Source organism: Artemia sp. Qi Xiang Cuo, chromosome 7, assembly GCF_049724085.1.
Source record: "Artemia sp. Qi Xiang Cuo chromosome 7, ASM4972408v1, whole genome shotgun sequence".
In the NCBI taxonomy this organism is placed as follows: domain Eukaryota; kingdom Metazoa; phylum Arthropoda; class Branchiopoda; order Anostraca; family Artemiidae; genus Artemia; species Artemia sp. Qi Xiang Cuo.
In genome coordinates, this window is record NC_142800.1 from 31711698 (window position 1) to 31736220 (window position 24523).

General features: G+C 37.1%; 1 protein-coding gene across 1 annotated transcript in view; it reads left to right on the forward strand.

Moving 5' to 3' along the window:
• The window catches only part of LOC148950170 (pancreatic lipase-related protein 2-like), a 45296-nt gene that overhangs the window by 15465 nt on the left and 5308 nt on the right, over positions 1–24523 (forward strand). The window contains exons 4-6 of the mRNA XM_089091485.1: positions 4979–5212; positions 7081–7299; positions 18818–18959. Of these exons, the coding sequence (XP_088947611.1) occupies positions 4979–5212; positions 7081–7299; positions 18818–18959 (595 nt within the window). The remainder of the gene's footprint in view (positions 1–4978; positions 5213–7080; positions 7300–18817; positions 18960–24523) is intronic.

Genomic DNA, 24523 nt, shown 5'->3' on the forward strand with positions numbered 1-24523 from the left:
TAAATTAAATAGATATAATAAATTAAATACTTATTAAATAATGATATGCTAAATAATATTTATTTAGTTTCAATAAATATATGGATTATCGATGAGCGATTTAATCTTTTTTCCTATGACTTTCATGGAATCCAGAAGGCACATCCTCGGTTGTCATGGAAACTCAGGTCTTCTTAAAAGTAAAAAAAAACAAAAAAAAAAACGGTGTTTCGTCTATTGTACGTTTTTGATCAGTTCTTATAGTGTATTGGTAGAATAAGCACCTATGTCTTATTGTAAAACTGAAGATGAATTGCATCAAGAAAGTGTCTGTACATGATAGAATTATCGCAGCATTGAATGCTCGTAAAGACGAATATCTGAACTATGAAACAATCACTAATGACGAAACCATGGGAGATACCGATTGGAACTATTTCTCCTATGTTAGGACTGTCGGACCTGCAAGGCTTGGAGAAAAAATTTTCAATGGCCGTCTTTGAGGATTACGGGGAAGCCATATTACGAGCGCTTGTGTTTATAGTGGCATTGTGGGGCATAATTTCGATATACGTTGGGTTGGATCAATTGAGGCATGGGGTAACAAATATTGCTCTATATTCCACCTATCTGGCCCCTTGCAATAACTGGGAAACTTTGAAAGCTTCCTAAAACACCTGCCGGAAATGCCTATAATAATAATAATAATTTATTACAAACCCGCTATAAAAAAGAAGCATGAAGAAGCGGAGCAAAACAAAAGAAAAGAGAAAATAAAGACGAAAACAAATCAACCGAACATAATAATCTACTAAATACAAACAAGTCACACTTCAACTATCAAGCAACAAAGTCGCTGGGAAATCAAATAATAGTGCCCTGTGTTTCACGAGAGCTTGTTTTTCAAAATTCGGCATGAACTCAACAGGATCAGGTATATGATACTTTTCTAGCAGACCAGTGTTACGGAGGTAAAGTGGCAGACCAAGCAGAAACTTTAAATATTTGCAAAAGCCTGAACGGATTCGCAACATATCCGAATTCGATAGCCAATGCCAAACGGGTGAAATGTAGTGAGCAAAGGGAAGAGCGACGGCACGATACAACCTAGCAAGGATATGCTTATTAAATTTAAACTTCAGGGCTGCAAGTTTAGCATACCCAGACCGAAAACCCGACAGAACCTGGTCAACAAAAAGAGCACGCGAGCTTCTGAGGTCGCTTCCATATGTGATACCTAGGTACTTCAACTTGCGGCTTGGAAGTACTACTTGCCCTGCAACGGTAACACGGGTAGCCTCGCGACGGGCAACTTCAGACGGCGCACGCGGGGGTTCAAAAACAAGAAATTCTGTTTTAGCAGGGTTAATAACCAGACCAATATTAGTATAACCTCGACTTAGGAGATCGATATTAGCTTGAAGGTTACAAAGCGATGTGCTCACCAGTAATATGTCGTCTGCGTAGCACAGTAGGCTCACATCCATACATTCAGTGTTAAAACCACCGTTAATCTTTTTTGTTACCGACGAGGTTAGTGAATTGAAGAGTACAGGGCTTAAAACCGACCCTTGACGCAGTCCCCGGTGAAGCTTAATCGGTTTCGACAGGAGTTCACTACTCAACTTAACACGGATAAGGCTACTCGAATACCAGTGCCATAGGACGGCCGCTACATGTGGGTTCACACCTTGGTGCAGCAGGTTCAAAATTAACTTTGAATGAATTACCGAATCGAACGCCGCGGACACATCTACTGCACAAATTAAAAGAGTCCGTGATTGATTCTGAGCTTTCGATACTCTACGCGTAAGAAGGCGATGTGCAAATGCACAACCGAGGTGGCGACGGAACCCGAATTGTCGATTGTCAATTTTACACTTTTGTAACAGCTCAGGTAACAGAAGTCTCTCTAACACTTTGCTTAATGTACTAGAAACTGTTATAGGCCTATAGCTAGAGCAGAGGTTACGATTTTTTCCCTTCTTCAAGACGTTAGACACAATACCTAGGGCAAACAACCTAGGGACTGCACCAGAATCAAGTCACAGTTGATATAGCAGCGTCAAGTGCTCAATGAGCAGAGGTGAGCCACAGCGGAGGTGTTCAGTCACAATTCCGTCGTGCCCGGGAGCCTTGCCCTTTCTCAGCTGCTTAATAACCTGGAACACTTCGCCTATTGAGACGGTAAAATAGTTCCGTTGGCTCAAGAGGGACGCAAAAGCTCGTGAGAGCTCACTATCACTTTCGGTTGTTAGTTGGGCATGTTTAATCCCAAAAACTTCACTATAATGTTTTACCCACTGCTCCTCAGGTATGTTACTAGCAGGGTTTGTCACTGGTTTAGACTGTCTAAAAGACTTCCACATAGATACAGGATTATTTGCTGCTTCTTGGGAAGCAAGTTCGGCTTCGGCAGCTTTAAGATCACTTACAGCCTTATTATAAGTTTTTTTCGTGTTGCGGAACTGCTCAAACACTACACCTGACCTAGGCCTCGCGCAATCGCGCCATAATCTCACCCAAAACTTAGCACGCGCTTGGGCTTGCATTAATTTAGGAGAGCGACTCCAGCCAGGCTTGCTGATTCCAGGTTTAAAACGGCGAGTGGGTACAGAAGCCTGCTCAGCCGTTTTCATTGCATGTATAATCTCAGTACAATAAATGTCTAGTGCTACCAAATCACTCGAGCCATGCATCAAGAGCTGAAAGGGAACTTTTATCTTTCCGAGAATCTCATCACATGTCTGTTTATACTGGTCGGCGTTTATTTTATTCCACTCAGTCTTGGTAGCATAAATTTGGGGCTTATTCGACCTACACGGGAAGAAATTAGCCTTAAAGCACAAGCCAAGGTGATCACTTACCGTGTGCTCAGAGTCCACGGTGACTGGAGCACCTAGAGAGAAGTTACATAGCACATGGTCAATGTTTGTCGTTGAACCGGAATTATGGATGTACGTATATGTATCAGTCTTTTCACAGAGATCATACCCAGCTGGGATTACTGAGAAGAAGATTTCGGAGAGCTTATTTGATGGGTTCGTTAAGTCGCACTGAAAGTCACCGCAGACTAGCACTCTTCGATTGCCCAGCCTAAAAAGTAAGCGCGAGAGGCGGCCACAAGCTTCCGAGAACCGTTTTTCGGAAGAGAGGGTGTTTAGGTTTGTTGGTAGATAAACCGTGATCAGAACAAAACCCCCGGGGCCAGGAAAATCTACAGCGAGGAAGAACTCACACGATTCCAGCTTTTGACATTCAAGCGAACTGTTCGTTATGATAGCAGTGCCCCCACTAGGTCGACCACGGACTGAGGACCTTTTTGCTTCATGCATGAACACAGTTTTTTGATTCAACTGTTCGAAAAGACCAAAATTTTCGGAGGTGAGTATATGTTCTTGTAAGCACACAACATTAAATTGACGGCATAGTTCTTTAACGTAGTCTAGTTTTACTGAATTGTGCCCATAGATATTTCGGCAGATGATGGAGAGAGAAGTCATTTCGTTGTAGTAGGCTTTTTCATAGCATTTCTAACTAGTGGGCATCTCATGCTGTATGAGGGGTGGGTGTTGTGGCCTTCTGGGCATAGAGCACATTTAACTGTGGTGGACGTGCATGGGGACGTCCGTGATGCGACGTGGGCACCGGCGCACTTAGAGCACTTCGGAGCGTTGCTGCAGGCACTAGAGAGGTGCTCGAAAGATTGACTTTATAAAGCGTATGCTGTTAAACTAATAAAGAAGAAAAGAGTGGGGGGGGGGTTATGGGTACGCTCGCATTTGTTTTTGTATTCCCTTTTTTTTACCTTGTTTATGAAATGTGTCATAATTTTGTTTTGCAAAAAAATCTTTTTTGCGGCGTAATATTCTATTGGGCCTGAAGGGCTGCAAAATAATGGTTGATTTAAAGCCAATCACAATAAAACTTCTTCTACAACCAATATTTAGCTGGCGCTAATTTGAGCCAAATATATATGAAACATAATTTTCTGATCGGTTGAAAAGCTAATGAAAAATAAGGATTGAATCAGATTAGTGCTGTCTAAATTTCGATATAAATAGAATCTCCCTGTAAATGGGCTTTTAACAATTTATGCTTTGCTAGAGCAATTTTAATCTTGTTCCACTTTGGTTTACTTTTAGTCCACTGTTCTCAAGTTTTGCCTAAATTTGTCATTCTTGTAAGTACAAATTAATCAGACCATTCATTTTTAAGAAGATGGCATAAATGTTTTCTTAAAAGAAAGTACCAATCATGTCGTCAAATCAAGATAAAGAAGTAGGAGCAATTGATTCTGAAAATAAGGCTGTTTGATTTGTAGCTGGTATTTTTTTTAAAATGTACATTCGAAAAACAGATAGTCACACTATAAGATGAAATTATGTCAGCTGAACTGTGATGAAAGCTTATTAATTTTGGAAGCTGATTATGCCCTGCACAATCCCAGTAGAAATGTTACTACGTCCATCGTAACATTCACTTTTCCATTGCGTATTGAAGTAGGGTAAAGGAAGATCGAGTTCTTTAATATTTAAAAACTAAGGTTAGTTTTTTCACAACCTATAATTAATCTTAAAAAATAGAATAACTTATTTCAATGCTTATGATTTGGAACGACAGGGAGGGGTGATTACTAAGGAAGATCATACGTAAATAATAATTTTCCTAAAAAATATAAACTTAACTGTGCCTTAAGCTAGTGAAATAAATATCTAAAAACAATTGTATTAATTAAAGTCTAGTTGATACCCCTGATAAGAGACGCTTTAAGCTGATCGATGGATCTAAATACAGTATTGACATTTTTTGGTATTTCTGCAACAAACTTAGCCAAACTATAAGTTGGTAGGTCTAAATAGGTCAATAACTAATAAACCTAACTAAATAATTTAAATAGAGGATGCAAAAGGAAACTCATTCTTTAATAAAATTAATTAATAACCATTAAATAACAGAAAATTTAAGAAAAATGATTGATCCTTGTTTTTATTTATAGCGTACGTGCAGTACGAAGACGTGAACGTCATCATTGTAAACTGGGTTGCAGATGCTATGTCTGCCAGCTACGTAAGAACAATGCAGCGAATGTGGACTATGGCGAAAATAGTGGCAACATTTATCGAAAGAATGCCCCCAACCCCTGAAATCCACATTTTATCAACCAGTCTAGCTTGTCATGGTGCAGGGTTTGTAGGGAAGCTGAGCAAAAGAACTATAGACAGGATATCAGGTGATTTCACTTAAGCAAAAAATCCCATAAGACTTGGACATATAAATCAATTTCTTAACAAATTTACGTCGCAGAATAAGTGGCCCGCAAATAGATTGCGTTATTTAATAATTTTGGTACTGAAATAGAATCCAGTAAACACGCGAGAAGTGAAGTTTTGTTAGTGCTAATGAAATAAAACAAAATAGGACGAAAATATAATAGTTTAGAAAGGAATGTGGGCTATATATTTGCACATTAGGGGGTGAGTGGGGGGGGGGGTAAAGTATAGCAATTATATTAAATACGTAACCTAACCTGACCTAACCCAACCTAGGTACCTTTTATTCCCCCTAAATCTCCAAAAACTAAAGTTTAAATATAGTTCCCGGAGTGAGAAACCTTTTGTTTGTATAGCGTCTCACATAAGTACCGGGTAATGCCTATCTGTTCTCACAATACAATTATCGCGTGTTTACTGGATTCTAGACAAGTACTACAATTTTTTTTCAGCATGAAACCAGGCGTGTTCATTTCTCAATTTGAGTCATTTTAAGTCAGGATTGCAAGTCATCGTTAAGTCAATATATCAAAGAAGTATGTACTTTAGTCGCTTTGGTTAGTAATTCGTTTGAACAATGAGAGGGATTGTAATTGATTTATAAAGTCAACTAAGAAAGACAAAGAGAAAGGATTTATCAAGAAAAAAAAGTGACAAGAAACAGCGAAACATTTCTTTTGAGTGCTTCTTACATAGTTAGATGTTACAAGAACCATATCTCAGAAAGCATACAGAATACAAAGTATAACTCTAAGTACCTGTTCCTTCAAGTAACTAAACTTCAAACAAGTGAGCCTCCCACAACTGGACCCATATACTTCTGTAAATTTCCCACGAAGAAAGTTTAATATTAACGTTCTATTGAAGGTTTTAGGTAAGGTGTCAACAATGTAACAAAATGTTAATTACAAATAACCATCTAGCTATGCCCTGGACAATGCAGCGGTCAATCTCAGATTGTGTGAAACTGAGTCACTTGACCCAGTATCTTGCTTGAAATCTTGTACAGCAAAAATATCCCGACACGTGTGTGTATCGCAAAGCTTCTTTGTGATTTTCTAACAGCGAACTAATATCAGTTCCCGATCTGCCCTGTCTTTTCACTCTTCCCAGTCGTTCAATAAAATAATAGGGTATTTTTACTTTGGTTACCTCGATATATGTCTGCACAATACCAACATCCAGAAGGTTTACATAGTTGCGGGTAGAAGTTTTGGCGACCCGTAAAAAAGTTAAAACTGTAATTAATTTGTAAGGTTAGTTTTGCAGTTCTAATTTATATACGTATGCTGATCATATAGTGGTTACTATCAAGTCAGTACCTTGAACAGCTAGACAAGATTGTTTAGCTATATACCTAGACAATTAGAACATTGTCTTGTTTTTTAAGCGTCATTTTCAACCATAGAGTTGTTTCAGACCTAGCTGGCCGTTAATATTATAGAATTGAAATTAAAATAAAAATTGAATTGTTAATATTAAAGAAAAATTCAAAAATATATGCTTATTAGGGCAAAATTTGTTTTTCAAGACAAAGTGTATTATTGAAGGAAAAACAAATTTCAAAAGTTCAGTCATTTTGAAAAAAATGTTGAAACATTCAGAATTGTAGAATATGATCTAAAATTTTGTACACATACAAATTTTTTAGACTTTTGAGAAATATGTAAAAACATTAATCTTTCTATAAAGAAGTATAATGTAAATCTGAGCGACGTAATTTACTCGTCATTGACGAAGTGCATGAACATCATCTGTGAAATTGTTCTTTTTATTGCAACATTCTAACAGAATTTTTCCAGTGATAAAACTAGATATTTTTGTCTAGCTTTTGATCCTGCTGGCCCAGTCTATAAAATCCTGCCACCAACCCAAAGATTACATCACAGTGATGCCACATTTGTTGATGTAATTCATACAGATGTTGGACTTGCGAAATACGGACATTTCGGTATACAGCAATCACTTGGGGATGTTGACTTCTATGTTAATGGAGGAGACAATCAACCAGGCTGTGGAAGGCCAGGCATTCATAATGGAGCAATTGGTAAAGTTAAAACTCTTACTTTCCTGGTTGTCATTAGTAGTGACACCATAACAAATTTCAAAACAGCCAAAGTGGGTATAATATTGCAGTTGCTAATCCTTCAAGATATTATTACGCGCATCTGGGTGTTACTTAATACTATAGGGAGTTGCTTTTTAAGTAATTGTTTACCTATGCAAATGTTTTCTTCAAGACGTTGGTATTGACTATGAACATCTGGGTGTTACATGATACTATAGGGAGATGCTTGTTACGTAATTGTTGACCTATGCAAGCGTTTTCTTCAAGGCACTTGTATTTATTATGTAGACCTCTTTGTTACGTAATAGTGTGGGGAGTTGCTTGTTAAGTAATTGTTTACCTATGTCCAGGATGACGTAATCTCTAGTGACTTGTTTTACAAGATCTCATGGGCCGCTAGTCAAGTGTGGAACCCCCGGTTGTAACTGAGGATGGCACACACGTGGGTGTTACGTAACATTTTAGGAGAGGTATTTTTTCTTTGAGATTTTTTTTTGTCGAGATATTTCTTTTTCTTCAAGATTTTTCCTTAGATACATTTCATTCAATATATTTTTTTCTTCGAAATTTTTTTCTTCATCAACTTTTCTTTTTCTTTAAGATTACAAGTTTTTTTCTTCGAGATTTTTTCTTCAAGATATGTTTCCTTCAAGGTGTTTACGCCTCAAGACATTTCCCAAACCGCTCACAAAAGATGTTTTGATTCAGGGAACCTTTATAATCCATCATCGAAGATTTTTAAGGTTTTTTTTTAAATAAATAATTCTTGAATCTTTTATAAGAGGTTTACGGGGTTTGAGAGACTATGTTGCCTGATTCAGTGTAGTCTTTTCTTTACTTGGTGCTCATTAAAAAACGAGAATTTTTGTTAAATAAACAATTCTTGTATCTTTTAAAAGAGCTTTACAGGGTCTGAAAGAATCGGTTGCCTGATTCGGTTTGGTTTGTTCTTTACTTGGTGCTCGTTAAAAAACGAAGATTTTTGTTTAGTAAATAATTCTTATAACATAGGCAGCGCAATAGCGCTGCCTAAGTAAAGAACGACGATGACAAAATGTATTATTTATTTTTTGGTTTAGACCAGGGCACTTCGTATCGAAGGAGCTGTCGTAGAGACTAAGAAAAGGGTTCATTCGATTGGATATCGAAGTTCCCTTTTTAATAGTCGAAAGTGATTGGAAGGCAACTAACACCCCTTCCACGCCCACCATTTCCCCAAACATATCTAATCAATATTTTGAGATTGATATTTTGTTCAACGAAGTTGATTTCCTGATGGAAATTATGTTTTGAGGAGTACACTCCCCCCACAGCCCTCAGGGCAAGGTTTGTAAGTTATACCCTGTGGGCATACAGAGTTTTTATAGAAAGCGTTGTTGTAAAAACTTCAAAGGGCTCATTCAACTCGGAATACAAAGGGCTAGTGCTCTTTTTAATAGTCGAAAGTGATTGGAGGGCAACTAACCCCCCTGTCACCCCAACCTTTTCCCCAAACACATTCAATCAAAATTTTGAGATAACTATTTTTTTCAACGTTGTTGAAAGATCTGAAAATTAAGTGTTTGAGGATGACAACCCCCCCCCCAACAACCCTCATGGCAAGGGTTGTAAATTATGTACTGGGGGAATATAAGGTTTTTATAGATAGTGTTGTCGTAAAAACTTCAAAAACGGCTGATTCGATTGGAAATTGAAATGGCTAGTGCCCTTTTTAATAGTCAAAAGTGATTGTAAGGCTACTAACACCTCTTACAAGCCCACCATTTATCTAAACACATCCAATAAAAGTTTTGAGATAGCCATTTTGTTAAACGCAGTTGAAAGTTCTGAAAATTAAATCTTTGAGCAGGACACTCCCCCCCACAGTCTTAAGGGCAAGGGTTATAAGTTATGCCCTGTTGGCATATAAGATTTGTTTAGAAAGTTGTGTCGTAGAGACTTGAAAAGGGCTCATTCGATTTTAAATTCAAAGGGCTAGTGCCCTTTTTTAATAGTAGAAAGTGACTTAGTGGCAACTAACCCCCCTCTCACGCCTATCTTTTCCACAAACACATCCAATCAAAATTTTTAGATAGCTATTTGGTTCAACATAGTTTGAAAGTTTTGGAAATTAGGTCTTTAAGAATGACACCCTGCCCCCAAAGGCCCTCAGGGAAGGGTTGTAAGTTTTGCCGTAAGGGCATATAAGGTTTAATAGAAAGCTTTGTCATAGAAACAAAACATCAAAAAGGGGTCATTCGATTGGAAATTGAAATGGCTAGTACCATTTATAATATTCGAAAGTGATTGGAAGGCAACTAGCACCTCTTACATGCCAAACATTTATCCAAACACCTCCAATCAAAATCTTGAGATAGCCATTATGTTCAATGCAGTTGAAAGTTCTGGAAACTATATCTTTGAGCAGGACACTCCCCCCAGAGTCTTCAAGGCAAGGATTATAAGTTATGTTCTTGGCGCATATAAGGTTTTTATTGAAAGCTTTGTCGTACAAACTTGAAAAATGGCTCATTCAATTGGAAATTCAATGGGCTAGTGCCCTTTTTAATGTCGGATGTGATTGGAGGGCAATTAACCCCCCTTTCACGCCCATCTTTTCTCCAAACGCATCCAATCAAAATTTTAGATAGCCATTTTGTTCAACGTAGTTGCAAGTTTTGGAAATTAGGTCTTTAAGGATGACCCCCCCCCCCCCCCACAGCCCTCAGGGAAAGGGTTGTAAGCCATGCCCTGTTAGAATATAAGGTATTTATAGAAAGCGTTGTCGTATTAATTTAAAAAGGGCTCATTCGATTGGAAATTGAAATGGCTAGTGCCCTTGTTAAATGTTGAAAATAATTGGAGGGCAACTAATCACCTCTCACGTCCACCTTTTCCCCAAACGCATACTATAAAAATTTTGAGATATCCTTTTTTTACGTCGTTGAGGGTTCTGGAAATTATATCTTTGAGGATGACAACCCCTCCTCAGCAATAAGGGAAAGGATTGTCATTTATGCCCTGGGGGCATAGAAGGTTTTTATAGAAAGCAATGCTGTAGAAACTTCAAAAAGTGCTCATTTGGTTGAAAATTGAAACGGCTTGTGCCCTTTTTAATAGTCAAAACCGAATGAAAGGCAACTAAACCCCCTCTCACACCCACCATTTCCCAAAATATATCCAATCATAATTTTGAGATATTCGTTTTATTCAACGTAGTTGAAAGTTCTGGAATTTATGTATTTGAGGATGACAAAACCCCAAGAGCCCCCAGGGCAATGGTTATAAGTTATACCCTGAGGGCATATAAGGTTCTTATGGATAGCGCTGTCGCAGAAACTTCAAAACGGGCTCATTCAATTGAAAACTGAGAGGGCTATTGCCCTACAGTTGAAAGTGATTGGAGGGCAACTAACCCCCCCTCTCACACCCACCATTTCCCCAAACACATCCAATCCAAATTTTCAGATAGTCATTTTGTTCAACGTAGTTGAAAGTTCTGGACACTAGGTCTTTGAAAATGAAACTCCTCCCACAGCCCCCATGACTAAGGTTGCAAGTTATGCCCTGGGGGCATATAAGGTTTTTATTGAAAGTTTTATCTTAGAAACTTGAAAAATGGCTCATTTAATGGGAAATTCAAAGGGCTGGTGCCCTTTTTTAATAGTCGAAAGTGACTTGAGGGCAATTAACCGCCCTCTCACGCTCTCTTGTTCCTAAAACACATACAATCAAAATTTTGACATAGCCTTTTTTCTAGCTCTTTGAATTTTTTATCGAATAAGCCCCTTTTCAAGTTCCTACGACAAAGATTTCAATAAAACATTATATGACCCCAGGGCATAACTTATAACCCTTGCCCTGAACACTGTAGGGGGAGTGTCCTGCTCAAAGGTATAATTTCCAGAACTTTCAACTACGTTGAATAAAATGGCTATCTCAAATTTTGATTGGATGCGTTTGGGGAAATGGTGGGCGTGGAAGGGATGTTAGTTGCCGTCCAATCACTTTCGAATATTAAATAGGGCACTAGCCATTTCAATTTTCAATCGAATGAGCCTTTTATGAACTTTCTGCGACAACACTTTCTATAAAAAGCATATATGCCCCCATGGCATAACTTACAACACTTGTCCTGAGGGCTGTGGGGGGTTGTCATCCTCAAAGATCTAATTTCCAGAACTTTCAATTACGTTGAAAAAAATGTCTATCTCAAAATTTTGATTGGATGTGTTTGGGGAAAAGGTGAGCGTGAGAGGTAGGTTAGTTGCCCTTCAATCACTTTCGACTATTAAAAAGGGCACTAGCGCTTTGAATTTCCAGTCGAGTGAGACTTTTTTGAAGTTTCTACGACAACACTTTCTATTAAAACCTTATATGCCCTCAAGGCATAATTTACAGCCCTTGCCCTGAAGGCTGTGGGGTAGTGTCCTCCTCAAAAACATAATTTATTTCTGGAAATAAACTACGCTGAACAAAATGGCTATCTCAAAATTTTGATTGGTTGTGTTGGGTGGGCGTGGAAGGGGTGTTAGTTGCCTTCCAATCACTTTCGACTATTAAAAAGGGCACTAGCCATTTAAATTTCCAATTTCCAATCAAATGAGCCCTTTTTGAAGTTTTAACGACAACACTTTCTATAAAAACCTTATATGCCCCCAGGGCATAACTTACAACCCTTGTCCTGAGGGATGTGGGGGAGTGTCGTCCTCAAAAACATAATTTCTATCTGGAAATCAACTACGCTGAACAAAATGACTATCTCAAAACTTTGATTGGATGTGGTTCAGGAAAAGGTGGGCGTGGAAAGGATGTTAGATGCCTTCCAATCACTTTCGACTATTAAAAAGGGCACAGTTCAATTTGCAATTGAATGTGCCTTTTTCGAAGTTTCTAAGACAACTTTTCCGATATGAAGTGCCCTGGTCTAAAAGAAAAAATAATAAATTTTACATTGTGCCTACATCGTTCTTATATGCCCCCAGGGCATAACTTAAAACCCTTACCCTGAGGGCTGTTGGGGAGTTTCCTCCTCAAAAACATATTTACTATCCGGAAATCAACTACGCTGAACAAAATGGCCGTCTCAGAATTTTGATTGGATCTTTTTGGGGAAATGATGGGCATGGATGGGGTGGTAGTTGCCTTCCTATCACTTTGACTATTAAAAAGCACAAGCCACTCCGATTTCAAATCGAATGAGCCCTTTTCGACGTTTCAATGACAACTCCTTCGATACCAAGTGCCCTGGTCTAAAGGAAAAAAATAAATTATACATTGTGCCAACATCGTTCTTTACATAGGCAGCGCTATTGTGCTGCCTATGATAATTATAATTGTCAACGAATGACATAATACGTCTATCCAACGTTGAGCACTGTTTTAAGCAAAGTGGTTCCGTAATTTCTCTCACTTTTAGATAAAAAAACAATGAATTTCATGAGTTTTAAAAATACTTGAATATTTTTCATAACAAGTTCTTTACCTTTATCTGTTTTTTAACTTTTTATGTTTCTATTTTAAATTAATTCCGTTAAGCGTAAATAATTTCCATACCCATTTTATTTTTTAAATGGATACACCAAGCATATTTACTAAAACAATCAATCACTGTAAGACTATAATTAAAATTTTTATTTTCCTTTTTATACTATTGCATATTAACTAAATCGTCTTGCCAGTGTTCATCAATACCATGTGTACAGACTCGTCTTCTTTCAATTGAGTGATAAGAGGGGTGGTGTAAGGAATTAAATTTTTTTTGGCAATAATTCTTTATTTTAGCTTTTGAACCAGTATAACTATTTTATCTTAATTTTTTTGTAAACCATCAATCCCTAAAAAATTAGAGTAATATCATTCTAAAACCTTTTCTTCTAAAAACTTTTCTTTGATTTGCATGTACCCAGTTTTTTGCTCTACCCAGGGTTTTTAGTAATTGCTTTCTTTTTTTTAACAAGATTTTTATTGCAACCACATAGTGCACAAATGCCTTTAATCATAGGTACATCATTTCTTTTTGAAATTAAATAAAAAAAAAACAGGTTTTTTCCAACTGAAAGTAAGGAACGACGTTAAAACTTAAAACAAACAGAAATTATTCCGTATATTAAAGGGACTGTCCCCTCCTCAACACCTCGCTCTTTACGCTAACGTTTTTTATTGTTTAAAAAAGATAGAGTTTTGAGAAAGTCAAACGTTACCACGAACTGTTTGACTGTTCGAATCATTGAAGTAGTAGCAGTAACCTTTTTACATCGCATACAATAAATCTTACTTTGTAAATTCTTTTCCATTTATAAGAGACTGAAATTATTAGATAAATTTTCTAAATAATAAATATCATTAAAAAGGAAACAATGAAACTCTTCAGGCTTAACTATTTTTAAGATTTAGAAATATATTAAATAGTGTCTGCTCTTAATAAATGGCTAACATTCCAGAAGTGATTAAATGTTGTTTACAGAATAATGTATAAAGGTTATTGCAATAGACAAGTTGAGACTAATTTTAAAAGTGAAAGGGGACATTTAACAGGTCATTAAAAATTTAAATGGTAGATATAGGGCAAAATATAATCGGAATATTGACATTTCCTTATTTACAAATAAGATAAAAACAAGAGAGGCTCAAGATATTCCTAAATACATTTTTTACGAAAAAGAACGCGATAATAACCCAAATGGATTAGAGAAAATTCCCTTGCAGCTAATATTTCAATGAATGCAAATAGAGCTGATTTTGGACCTCTTTTTGACACTGTTGTTGGAGATTTCAAAATAGAACTAATGATAGAGATAGTTCTAGAGTTTAACTTACAGCACAGTAATATTTTACTCTCAGAGAGATGATGAAGAACTTGAGCCTTTCCATTATCATAGCTATTCCTCGACTTTTAATAAAAATAGTGACATTGAACAAAGCCATCTAAATAGTAATCACAGGAATATACATACATTAGTCATAGAAAATATACCCCGATCAGGCTTATAATTTGAAAAAGTCTGTGTAATAGATTATCGAATGACAAGATTACCAAATTGTGTCAGAGCTACTTATAAACGATTGCCCGCATTTGTGAAAAAAAAAATAAAAAGGCTTGCATTAACAAAAAAAATAATGATAATAAATACTTTCTTTGGTCGGTATTTCCTTATCTTTATCCAGCCAGTAATAATGTAGACAGACTATAAAAGATCAAAAATATGAAAATTAATTCAACTTTAAAGGGATTACTAGCTTTCCAATGGATATTCAAGATGGGGAGTTTCAGAAACTCATATCCCAGGGGTAGGAAGTATGAAATTAGGTGATATAGAATTTGTTTATTCAGGCAGGATGGATGGGGCACATAGACAGGGAGTAGGGCTCATGATGCACAAGGAAGCTGCTAAGTCTTGTTTAGGTTGGGAAGGTATTAATAATAGAATACCAATTGCTCATTTTATAACTAAAAAGCTCAGAGTAGAAATATGATGTTTTTGCTTGGAGGTATTAACGCCCAGGTTGGTAGAAATAGGGATAGATTGTACCCTAGCCTAGGTAAATTTGGTGTAGGAAAAGAAAACAGTAATGGATACAGACTTTTGCAATTTTGTAGGTATAATAATCTAGTTATAACCAATACGGTGTTTGGTTATAAAATGGCCCATAAGTTAACATGGTACTCACGTGATGGTAAGACAGAAAACCTTATTGATTATGTTTTTGTAAACCAAAGACTGGCAGGATCAATACAAGATACTAGGGTATATAGGAGTGCCGTTATTGATGTTAAGAGTAAAAATCACCCTCTAGTAGTGTCAAGGGTTAATTTAAAGCTGAAATATCGGAAGGGTAACTACCTCCCGGGACGTTATGATGTTGGTAGACTCCAGGATAAGAATTTTTGAGAAACTTTCCAGGAACAGTTGAATACTAAACTTGAGAGTTTAAAATTAGATAATGTGGAAGATGGTTGGAATAATCTTAGAAAAATAATTTGTGAAGTTGCTGAAGGTGTCTTAGGGAAGAAAGCTAGAACTGCAGCTAAGAATATTAGTGAAAAAGTATTATGTTTGATAGAAAGGAGAAAGGACTTGTACAAGAATTACCTTAGGGATAGATCATATGAAAACAAAAGGAATGTAAAGAAAGTGGAGAAAGCATTAAAGTATGAACTAAGGAGGTGTGAAGTAGAGGACATGAATAAAATTGCCGAGGATCTGGGAGATGCAGCTAGACAGCATAAAAGTAAAATATTCTACTGGCATGTTAACAAATTGAGAGGGAGTAGTCAATGCGGACTTGGCCCAGTTAAAGATAGGAATGGGGCCGCAGTTAGCGATAAGGAGAAAAACTAAAGAGAGATGGTCCGAACATTTTGAGAATTTGCGAGGAGGAATTAGCGACAGTAATAAAAGGACTAAAAAATAAAAAGGCTCCAGGTGCTGATAGGGTGGCAAATGAGTTTCTTAAATATGGTGGTTCTGAGATTAGAAATAAGTTACTGAAGATTATGAATATGATTTTTGAAAAAGGGGAAGTACCTAACGAGGAAAACCTTAATTAAGCCACTTTATAAGAAAGGTGATAAGAGTGAGTGTGGTAATTATCGAGGAATTAATCTGTTCTCTGTAGGTAGTAAATCACTTAGTAATATGATACTTTTTAGACTGAGAGATGCCGTAAACAAAGTTTTAAGAGATTGTATAAGATATTATGTCATTTTGGGAGCAGTGAGAGTTTGGATGTTGGGAGCAGTGTAGATGTTAAAAATGGAATAGCCAAGGCTCAGGGTGTTTTTTCACAGTTAAAAAATGTTTGGAAGAATCGGAAGATAAGTCTGCAAACCAGGATTAGAATATTAGAGGCTACAGTGATGACAATGGTCAAATATGGCTCGGAAGCATGGGCGCTCCGAAAAGCGGATGAAGGTTTGCTAGATGTTTTCCAGAGAAATTGCTTAAGGATTGTTCTGGGTACCCGCGTGACTGACCGTATTTCAAACAATAGGCTCTACGAAAAATGTGGTTCAATACCGCTCTCTAGGGCTATTATGAAAGAAAGGTTGAGGTGGCTAGGGCAGGTTGTGTGGATGAAGGATGACAGATTGCCGAAGATTTTTCTTTTTGGCCAAACGTCTAGGGCTAAACGGAAAGCAGGTCGTCCTCTTCTGGGGTGGGAGGACGTCATAAAGAAAGATTTAAAGGAAATAGGAACTTCATGAGCGGATATAAAAAGGGAGGCATTGAATAGATTGGGATGGAGGAGGAGCGTGCGTAGCTGTGTTGACCTCAGGAGGCTAGGTGCTGCGGTGAGTTGTTAGTAGTAGTAGTAGAGCTCATATTCCTAATACTAAGATCAATGGAAAAATTGCTAAGCATGCGTAAAAAACTATGTCAAAAACTCAAAAACTAAATGTCAAAAACTAAATAGAAAATTCATCTATGTACATTTTGTGGAAAACACCTTAATGAACAAGAAAAATTTTAAGAACATTATAAAAAAGAAAATTGTGAAGACCTTACGTCATTATGCCAAAACCAGGGTCTAAAATAGAATTTAAAAATATAACTGAAAAAATGAAAGTACACTTTTGTATTATAGCTGATTTTGAATCGTGTAGTGAAGAATTTAATCAAATGAAAGGCAAAAAGAAAAATAAAGTAGCAGAGCAAAAAGCCATTTGCTTATGGATTCCAAGTATGTATTTCTTTTGACACAGCACAAAATTAATATTACGAATACTTTGGTGAAGATGCTAGCAGGCATTTTGAAACTACCACAGCAGAAGTGTGCAAAAAAATAGCCAATGAGTATGGAAATAGATAGAGAGTACATGGTTATTCACAAGAAGAAGTAAAAGAAAAATGGAATAATACAACTAATATAAGCTGTCATATTTGTGAAAAAGGAATAGTTAATTATAATTTCCATTTAGATCACGACCTCATGACTGGTAATATACGTGGATTTACTCATGGTGAATGTAATATAAACTTTAGAAATCCCTAAACATATCCCTTTTGAAATGTATAATCTCTCAAAATATGACTCTCAATTATTTCTTAGAGAATTGGTACCTGATAATTGTATTTTTGTTACAGCGGAGAGCTTTATACGGTTTTATAAAATAATTACTGTTAATGATAACAAAAGAAGATGTAAATGTGGTAAATAGAAGAATTGAAAATGTTGTACCCAGAAAATGGGGTAGATGCAGTTAATATTTCAATGTTAAATGATTTCAAACAAAAAATTATTAACGATCAGATCCTAAATAATCTGAAATTAATTGAAGGTATTATCAAGTATACTAAATATTTATCAATCACCTGACAATATATTGACTAAAGTTGATGACTAAGGACTATTAGTAAAAAAAAACCTTAAAATTAACAAAAGAGGAAATTAATACATAAATATAAGAATTAGAAATGTTGCAAACCCAAAAATGGTGCAGATGCAGATGCAACTTTATTGGTATAGTCGAAGGGCTTAATGCAGTTATCTGAACGTTTAGACAATTTCGAAAATGTTATAATAAGCATACTTGAAAAAGAATTCCAGATGAAGCGTTTCAAAAGAGAATGAAAGGAATGCAAGCCTTTGTTTTTTTTTTTACAAATTTAGACAATTCTTTATAAGTACCTCCAACATTATTTGGTAATCTTGTCATTCGACGATTAATTCCATCGACTCTTTCAAATTGTAATCCTGATCTGGGTATGTTCTCTATGACTAGCGTATGCATGTTCCTCTATTTACTCTTTAGATGGCTTTGTTCGATGTCACAATTTTTATTAAAAATCTCGGAATAGCTATGGTAATGGAATAGGTCGAGTTCTTGATTATCCTTCTGAGGGGAAAATATTACACGTGTTGTAGATTGAACTCTATAACTATCTCAATCATTCATTCTATTTTTTAAATTTTAACAACAGTGTCAAAAAGTGGTCCAAAATCAGTTCCATTTGCAGTTATTGAAATATTAATGGCAAGGGAATTTTCAATAATTTACTGAATACTTGAGTTATTATCGTCTTTTCTTGATTAAAAATATATTCGGAAATATCTTGAACCTCTCTTGTTTTTTTTTATTTATAAATAAATTTGAAATGTTAATATTCCGATCTTTTGTTTTCCCCTATCTCTACCATTTAAATTTCTAATGAGTTGTTGAGCTTCCTCATTTACTTTCTTATTATTAACAACTTGTTTATTGAGATATCAAAGATTACAAATGACATGGCTAAGCATGAAATGAGTTCTAATCATGATATTGAAAAAAGAAGAAATTACAATCGGAAAAGTTTAATCTGACAGAGAAGACAAAGAGATAGCCACAAACAAGTTATAATAGCAATCCAGAATTATACAAAAATTGAATGCGTTTTTTTTTTAATCTAGTCTTTTGAGCTTAATTTAAGATATTTGACAGCAGAAACCAGGCTAATTTAGAGCAAAATTTAACCTAGATTAATTTCGGTCATGTCTAAACCTTAAACTGACAAACTATCTTGCTTTTGAATTTCAGGCTTTTGCAGTCATTGGAAGTCAATAAAATATTTCACTGACACAATTAAAGGAGAACAGTATGTTGCTTATCCTTGTTCCAATAACCAAGCCATTCATCACTTACACACAATGATACCATTTGGAGAGCATGTGCCTCATAGGTAAGAAAATACTGATGTTATTGGCCTTATTTTTCTAATTACATCTTTCAATTTATTTCTTTTTTTCATTGGGTATACCAGTTCATTAAACATATCGCCCTCAGAAATTTCTACTGACTTAGGGCTAGGCACACGTAGGACGTAGCTAATTTTGGGAACCGATTTTAGCAAGGGTGTATTCCACGTCGAGTGATTATAATTATTATGGTAAGAGGAGGGGCTTAGTGACGTTTTTCGGTGATTAATCATCATTAATTACATTCTAGACAAGGAATGTAATAGGGCTTTAGAGTTTTAGGCATGTAATTAATCATAATTAATGATGATTAATCACCGAAAAACGTCACTAAGGCCCACCTCTTAGCATCATAATTATAATCACTCGACATGGAATACACCCTTGCTGAAATTGGTTCCCAAAATCAGCTATGTGTGCCTAGCTCTTTAGAGGCTATTTACGTCATGTCGTTTCATTGATAACCACATGTGTCTTGAACGCCGCGCTTTTGTTTTCAAAACATTGACGACAAATATAAAATAAATCATTTTATTAATCAAGATGACTGGAAAGAATTAATTAAAATAAAGTGAATATTTGATGTGTAAATGATATTAATTGTTAAAAAGTAAGCAATTGAAGATTCTATTTCACATTTATTTTTATTTTTATGCTGCAAATATAAAAAAAAAGTATTTGTAATAAAATTCGTTTTCAGAAAAGCGCAAAGAACATAATAGGCATAGGATTTCTACGGTTCGGGGAAGGGGGCAACTGTCAAACTCCTATTTATATTGATTTGTCTTCGTGTTAAGTTTGATTTGAATATCCAATTTAATTTTTACTCGTTTTAAGATTTATTTATCCAATTATATTAGTACCTGTTGTTTCTATGTTTGATATGATATTATTTTAATTTCTCTTCCTCTTGCTTTTCATTTTGTCTTTTAGTAATTTCTGGTCGTTTTGAGTTTAAATTATCATAGGGATTTATTTCTGCTGGTCTTAAGTTCATTTTTTTCGGGAAATTATATTTATTAGTTTCTGCTCGTTTTACATTGACAAAGTATTGTTATTTGTTAACATAATGAATATTTATCCAGTTTATCATTTCTCTGGCGTAAGAATTAAAACATATGGTTCTAATTTATTAGTTCTAATTAGTGTCTTTTAATTTATTTTAACATTCTCCCCAAACAAAATTCCCTAGATTTTTGACCAATTGCATTTATAGTTCAGTACGGAAAAAATCGACGATCTGGGACAAAATTGCAATATAAATGATTTTTACACCATTTTGTAGAAAAAAAATTATGTACAACATACCAGAAGTCCCAGAAAATCCCCTTGGCGGAACAGGTTGAAAAACGGGGGGAAAGGGAAAAATCTTGGAGAAAACTCGAAAATCTATGACCGGTAGTTTTTGAAGCTGAGAATGGCATTCCTGATGCTCTTGGGTCCAAGAAGATCGAATATGAGCTTTTTTTAACGCTAGGTAAGAAGTCGTTCCCCCGTTTCCCCACTTACAGGGGGGAAAGAGGGGGGAATATAGATCTTGGACAGCAGTTTACAAGACTTGTTTTCTGGGGTTTCCCAGTGCGAGAAGAATGAATATGTTACTTTGATTGCTCTGTCATTAGCCTTTCCCCCCGTTTTCCAGTTACAAGGGAAAAAGAGGGAGAAATCAAGATATCCTCTAAAGGGAAAAGATAGTCAGACGGCTCTACAGAATTTGGAGAGAAGACAAAGGTCTATCGACTAGGTTTTAAAACCCTCTAACACCGTTTTGACGAGAACTTAATATCCTATTCCCTGGTGCTTCTCTTTTCTGTTTGCTGGAGATTCACTACCTACTGGTAGGTTCAATCGGTCAAGCAATAATGCAGGCTTGCCGTCTCCGATCTTTGCTCACTCCTTTACAAGTATACCTTGGAGTCCAGCTATACCAGAAATCTGGTTCACGTTTTTTCATCGACCAGATGAATAGGCTAGGTTTTTCTTCTTCTTACTCTGAAGCCCTTCGATTCGAGCGTTCTGCTGCAGCAACTCATGGTACAGAATTTCCAGGGATGACTTCTAAAACTTTCACCCAGTTCATTGGCAACAATGTCGACCACGAAATTTGCACTATCGACAGAAAAGATACTTTCCATGGGATTGGCATGCTAGCTGCTGCCACACCAAGGCTACCCAAATTTCAAATCATAATCCAAAGAGCAGTTGTAAGCCTTGAAGTACACCAGCAGGTTGAAGTGTCTTTCTTCTTCTACAACAGAAGACAACAGGAGAACAGTCTTTTGTACAAACACATCCCGACCATCACCTTCGACGAAAAGATCGAAGACATTGACCTACTATGGCATGCAAGCTATATACATGACGAGAAATGGGTCGGATACAGTGGATTTATGCAAGCAATTCATCACGGGTCACACTAAGGCACTTTTTCGATTGTTTTTATGCCTATGATTGACTATAATCCCTCCGATCTTTCTTGTGTATACACAACCTTACATATTATCTCCGATAAAGCGTGCGAGCGTGATGGGGCCAGTTGTTACTTTTGACCAACCTTTGTACATGAAAGCGGTGAACATAATCAATGCGGAGCCCGCTGATAGTCCTCTCAAGGCGGCAGTTCCAATGATCGGTGGTCTCCATTGCCGTATGAGCTTTCTTGGAGCGATCGGGTACGTGATGACGGAAACAGGAATAAAAAAAAGTGCTCAAATGCCTATATGTCGGTAACACCATTAAGCACATCCTTAGCGGTAAGGCTGTTTCAAGGGCCGTGAGAGCGCAGGAGCTTATGGATTCAGCATTGCAGATAATTCCCATTTGCAAATCGTATGATTTCGACTGCACAGAAGACACACGTGCGAGTCATCAAGACCCTGTAGTAGCTTTGGTAATATGAATAGCTATACTGAATGAGGAAGTAACCCTTGAAGACGCATCCAACGCAGACGTAGTGTGTCAAATCCAAACGCGAATGATGGAGTTTCAAGACACGTTGCAGAACAACAGGAGTGCAAAATATCGCTACAGTATTTGGAAGTGTTCAGAGTGCTTAAGAAGGCCATCAGGGCAGAACAGACCGAAAACTGAGTGTAGTATCTTCAAGCACTCTCTGAGATGCTCCCTTACTTTGCAGCTGCAAGCCATAACCTGTATACGAAATAGGTGATAATATTTCTTCAGCAAATGGAAGAGCTGAAAGAAAGTAGCCAGAAGCTGTATAAAGACATCGCGGAGGGGATGTTTGTCATCAGAAGAAGCGGTAGATTATGGGCTGGGCTCTCTTCCGACTAAGTAATTGAGCAAGTATTGATGAGGTCACTGAAAACAAGCCTGGCACTCACGAGGGGAAATGAAATGAGTGAGACGCAAAGGTTGATCTGGACAATGTCAATGCCAGTGCGAGCTGAAATTAATGAGCTTATGCAGCCACTCAGCGGCGTTGAGTATGTGTCATCTGACCAGAACATTTCTGCAAGACCAGCTCGGATAGAAAGAGATAGAAAAGACGCAAAGGACTGCGCAAAAAAGTAGTTTCTTTGCGCAGTCCTGTCCGTACGACAACTGCATTCAATTGCGCAAGATATCGAATGGTATGACAGCAGCAAGGAATGTCAACGCGGATGCAGCAAAGGTGATAGGAAAAGAAATTCTGAAGTCAATGGACAACGCTGATGCCGATCGCTACATCTTCAAGCGCAAAAGCAAAGCGATTACGATGGCCTATCAAGGCAACATTTCCGAAGCTGACGGTGAAGACATAAAAATTGACTTCTATTCCAATGTCTTGCAGCAGCGGCAACTACAGCCGGAGGAGATATGGAAGAAACTCTCAGATTCGTACTCTCAAGCTACCCTACTGCTCTTTTCCAATCGTCAAGCCTCCCACGACAGCCAGATAGAGTGGACCTAACGAAAGCTATTTGGAAATTAGCAAAGGCAGAAACTGCGAACGTCCTACTAAAAGAGCCGGAAAAATTGGTGATCGATGGCGGATGACTGCACCAGCATATTCCATGGAAAACAGGAAACACTTTCGAACAGATTTGCAACAGTTACGTTTCATTCGTGACACAGAGGTATTCAAATGTTTCCGTCGTGTTTGACGGATATACATCAGGTCCGTCTACCAAAGATGTCAACTAGGCTAGACAAAAGAAAGGTATCCAGTGTCTGACCGTCGATTTCACACTGAGTATAAAGCTGCAAAGGAAGAAGGAGGAATTTTTTACGGAATCCCAACAATAAGCAGAACATTATTCGAGCTATTGGAAAGAAGCTTGTCCAAGCCTCACTGTCCTTCATGCAGAGAGAAATGAGGACGTTCTGATTGCATTTACAGATATTAATGCGGCCAAGGGAAGGGTAACCACAGCGGTCAGAAACGACACTGATTTATTGATCCTTCTCCTCCATCACCTGCCTCCGGAAGCCAGGGATCTCTACTTCGAAACCAATACCACATCAAGAGCGCTGTCAACTAAATACTGGCACATCAAGTTTATCAAAAGATCACTGGGACAAATTTGTCACTCTATTCTTGTTGGCCGCGCCTTTCTTGATTGCGACACAACATCCCATATGTTTGGGATAGGAAAGCAGGCTGTCCTGCCATTCCTGAAAAGCCATGAAGAATTTAGGAATAACTGTGAAGTATTTCTTAATCTGCGTTCTACGAAGGAAGAAGTCCACCAAGCCGGTGAAAATATTTTGCTGTGTTTCAACAAGACTAAGAAAAGGGTTTTTCTTGAAAAACTGAACATCTCAAAGACATCAACTTTTTTGAGCCCAGAGAGACTTCCACCAACTCCATCGGCTGTGAAATTTTATTCTTATAGTCTTCTATTAGGTAATGGAATGCCGTAATACTGCGTCATAACTCGACCCGAAAGACTGGAGTTGGCGATTACGCGACGGACACCTCACTCCAATCATGACAGACATCGGAACTACTCCGCCTCATCTGGTAAATGCGATTTGTTGCAGCTGCACGCGTTCCAACTGTGACAGTTCACGCTGTAGCGGCCAAAAAAAATGGATTGCCTTGCACACTTGCTTGCAAAGGCTGCCAAAGGATTGTGTGTTCCGATAAAGATGTTTTTGTTGATATTGATGAAGAAAATGATGTTTAGAATAAATCCTTGATCTTATCCTCTTTAGTTGAATCAAAACCGTAACTATCTTTTGCTGTGATTACCGAAGTTAACTGATTTGTTTCATTTTTTACATTTAATTTTGTCTTATGTTTCTATTATATAGTCGAAGTAAATCTGCCCACGTACTCCGAAGGCCCGATGCATTGTCTCCCCTGCGGTGAAAACACTGCAGAAAACCAAGATACGAATCTAATATCATGTTTTTTGAAATTATCAAGTCAAAAAACCTTGGGGGCAACAGTTTGACCAGCCATATAGCACAACTCTCTAGGATGCTGTTTTCCCCTCCCCCTCCCCCGCTAAAGGGAGAAATCGAACCAAGTCCAGTGATAAAACAACAACTGTCTTTTTTCGATTTCTCTGCGTAGAAAAAGAGCAGACGTGAAATTCGA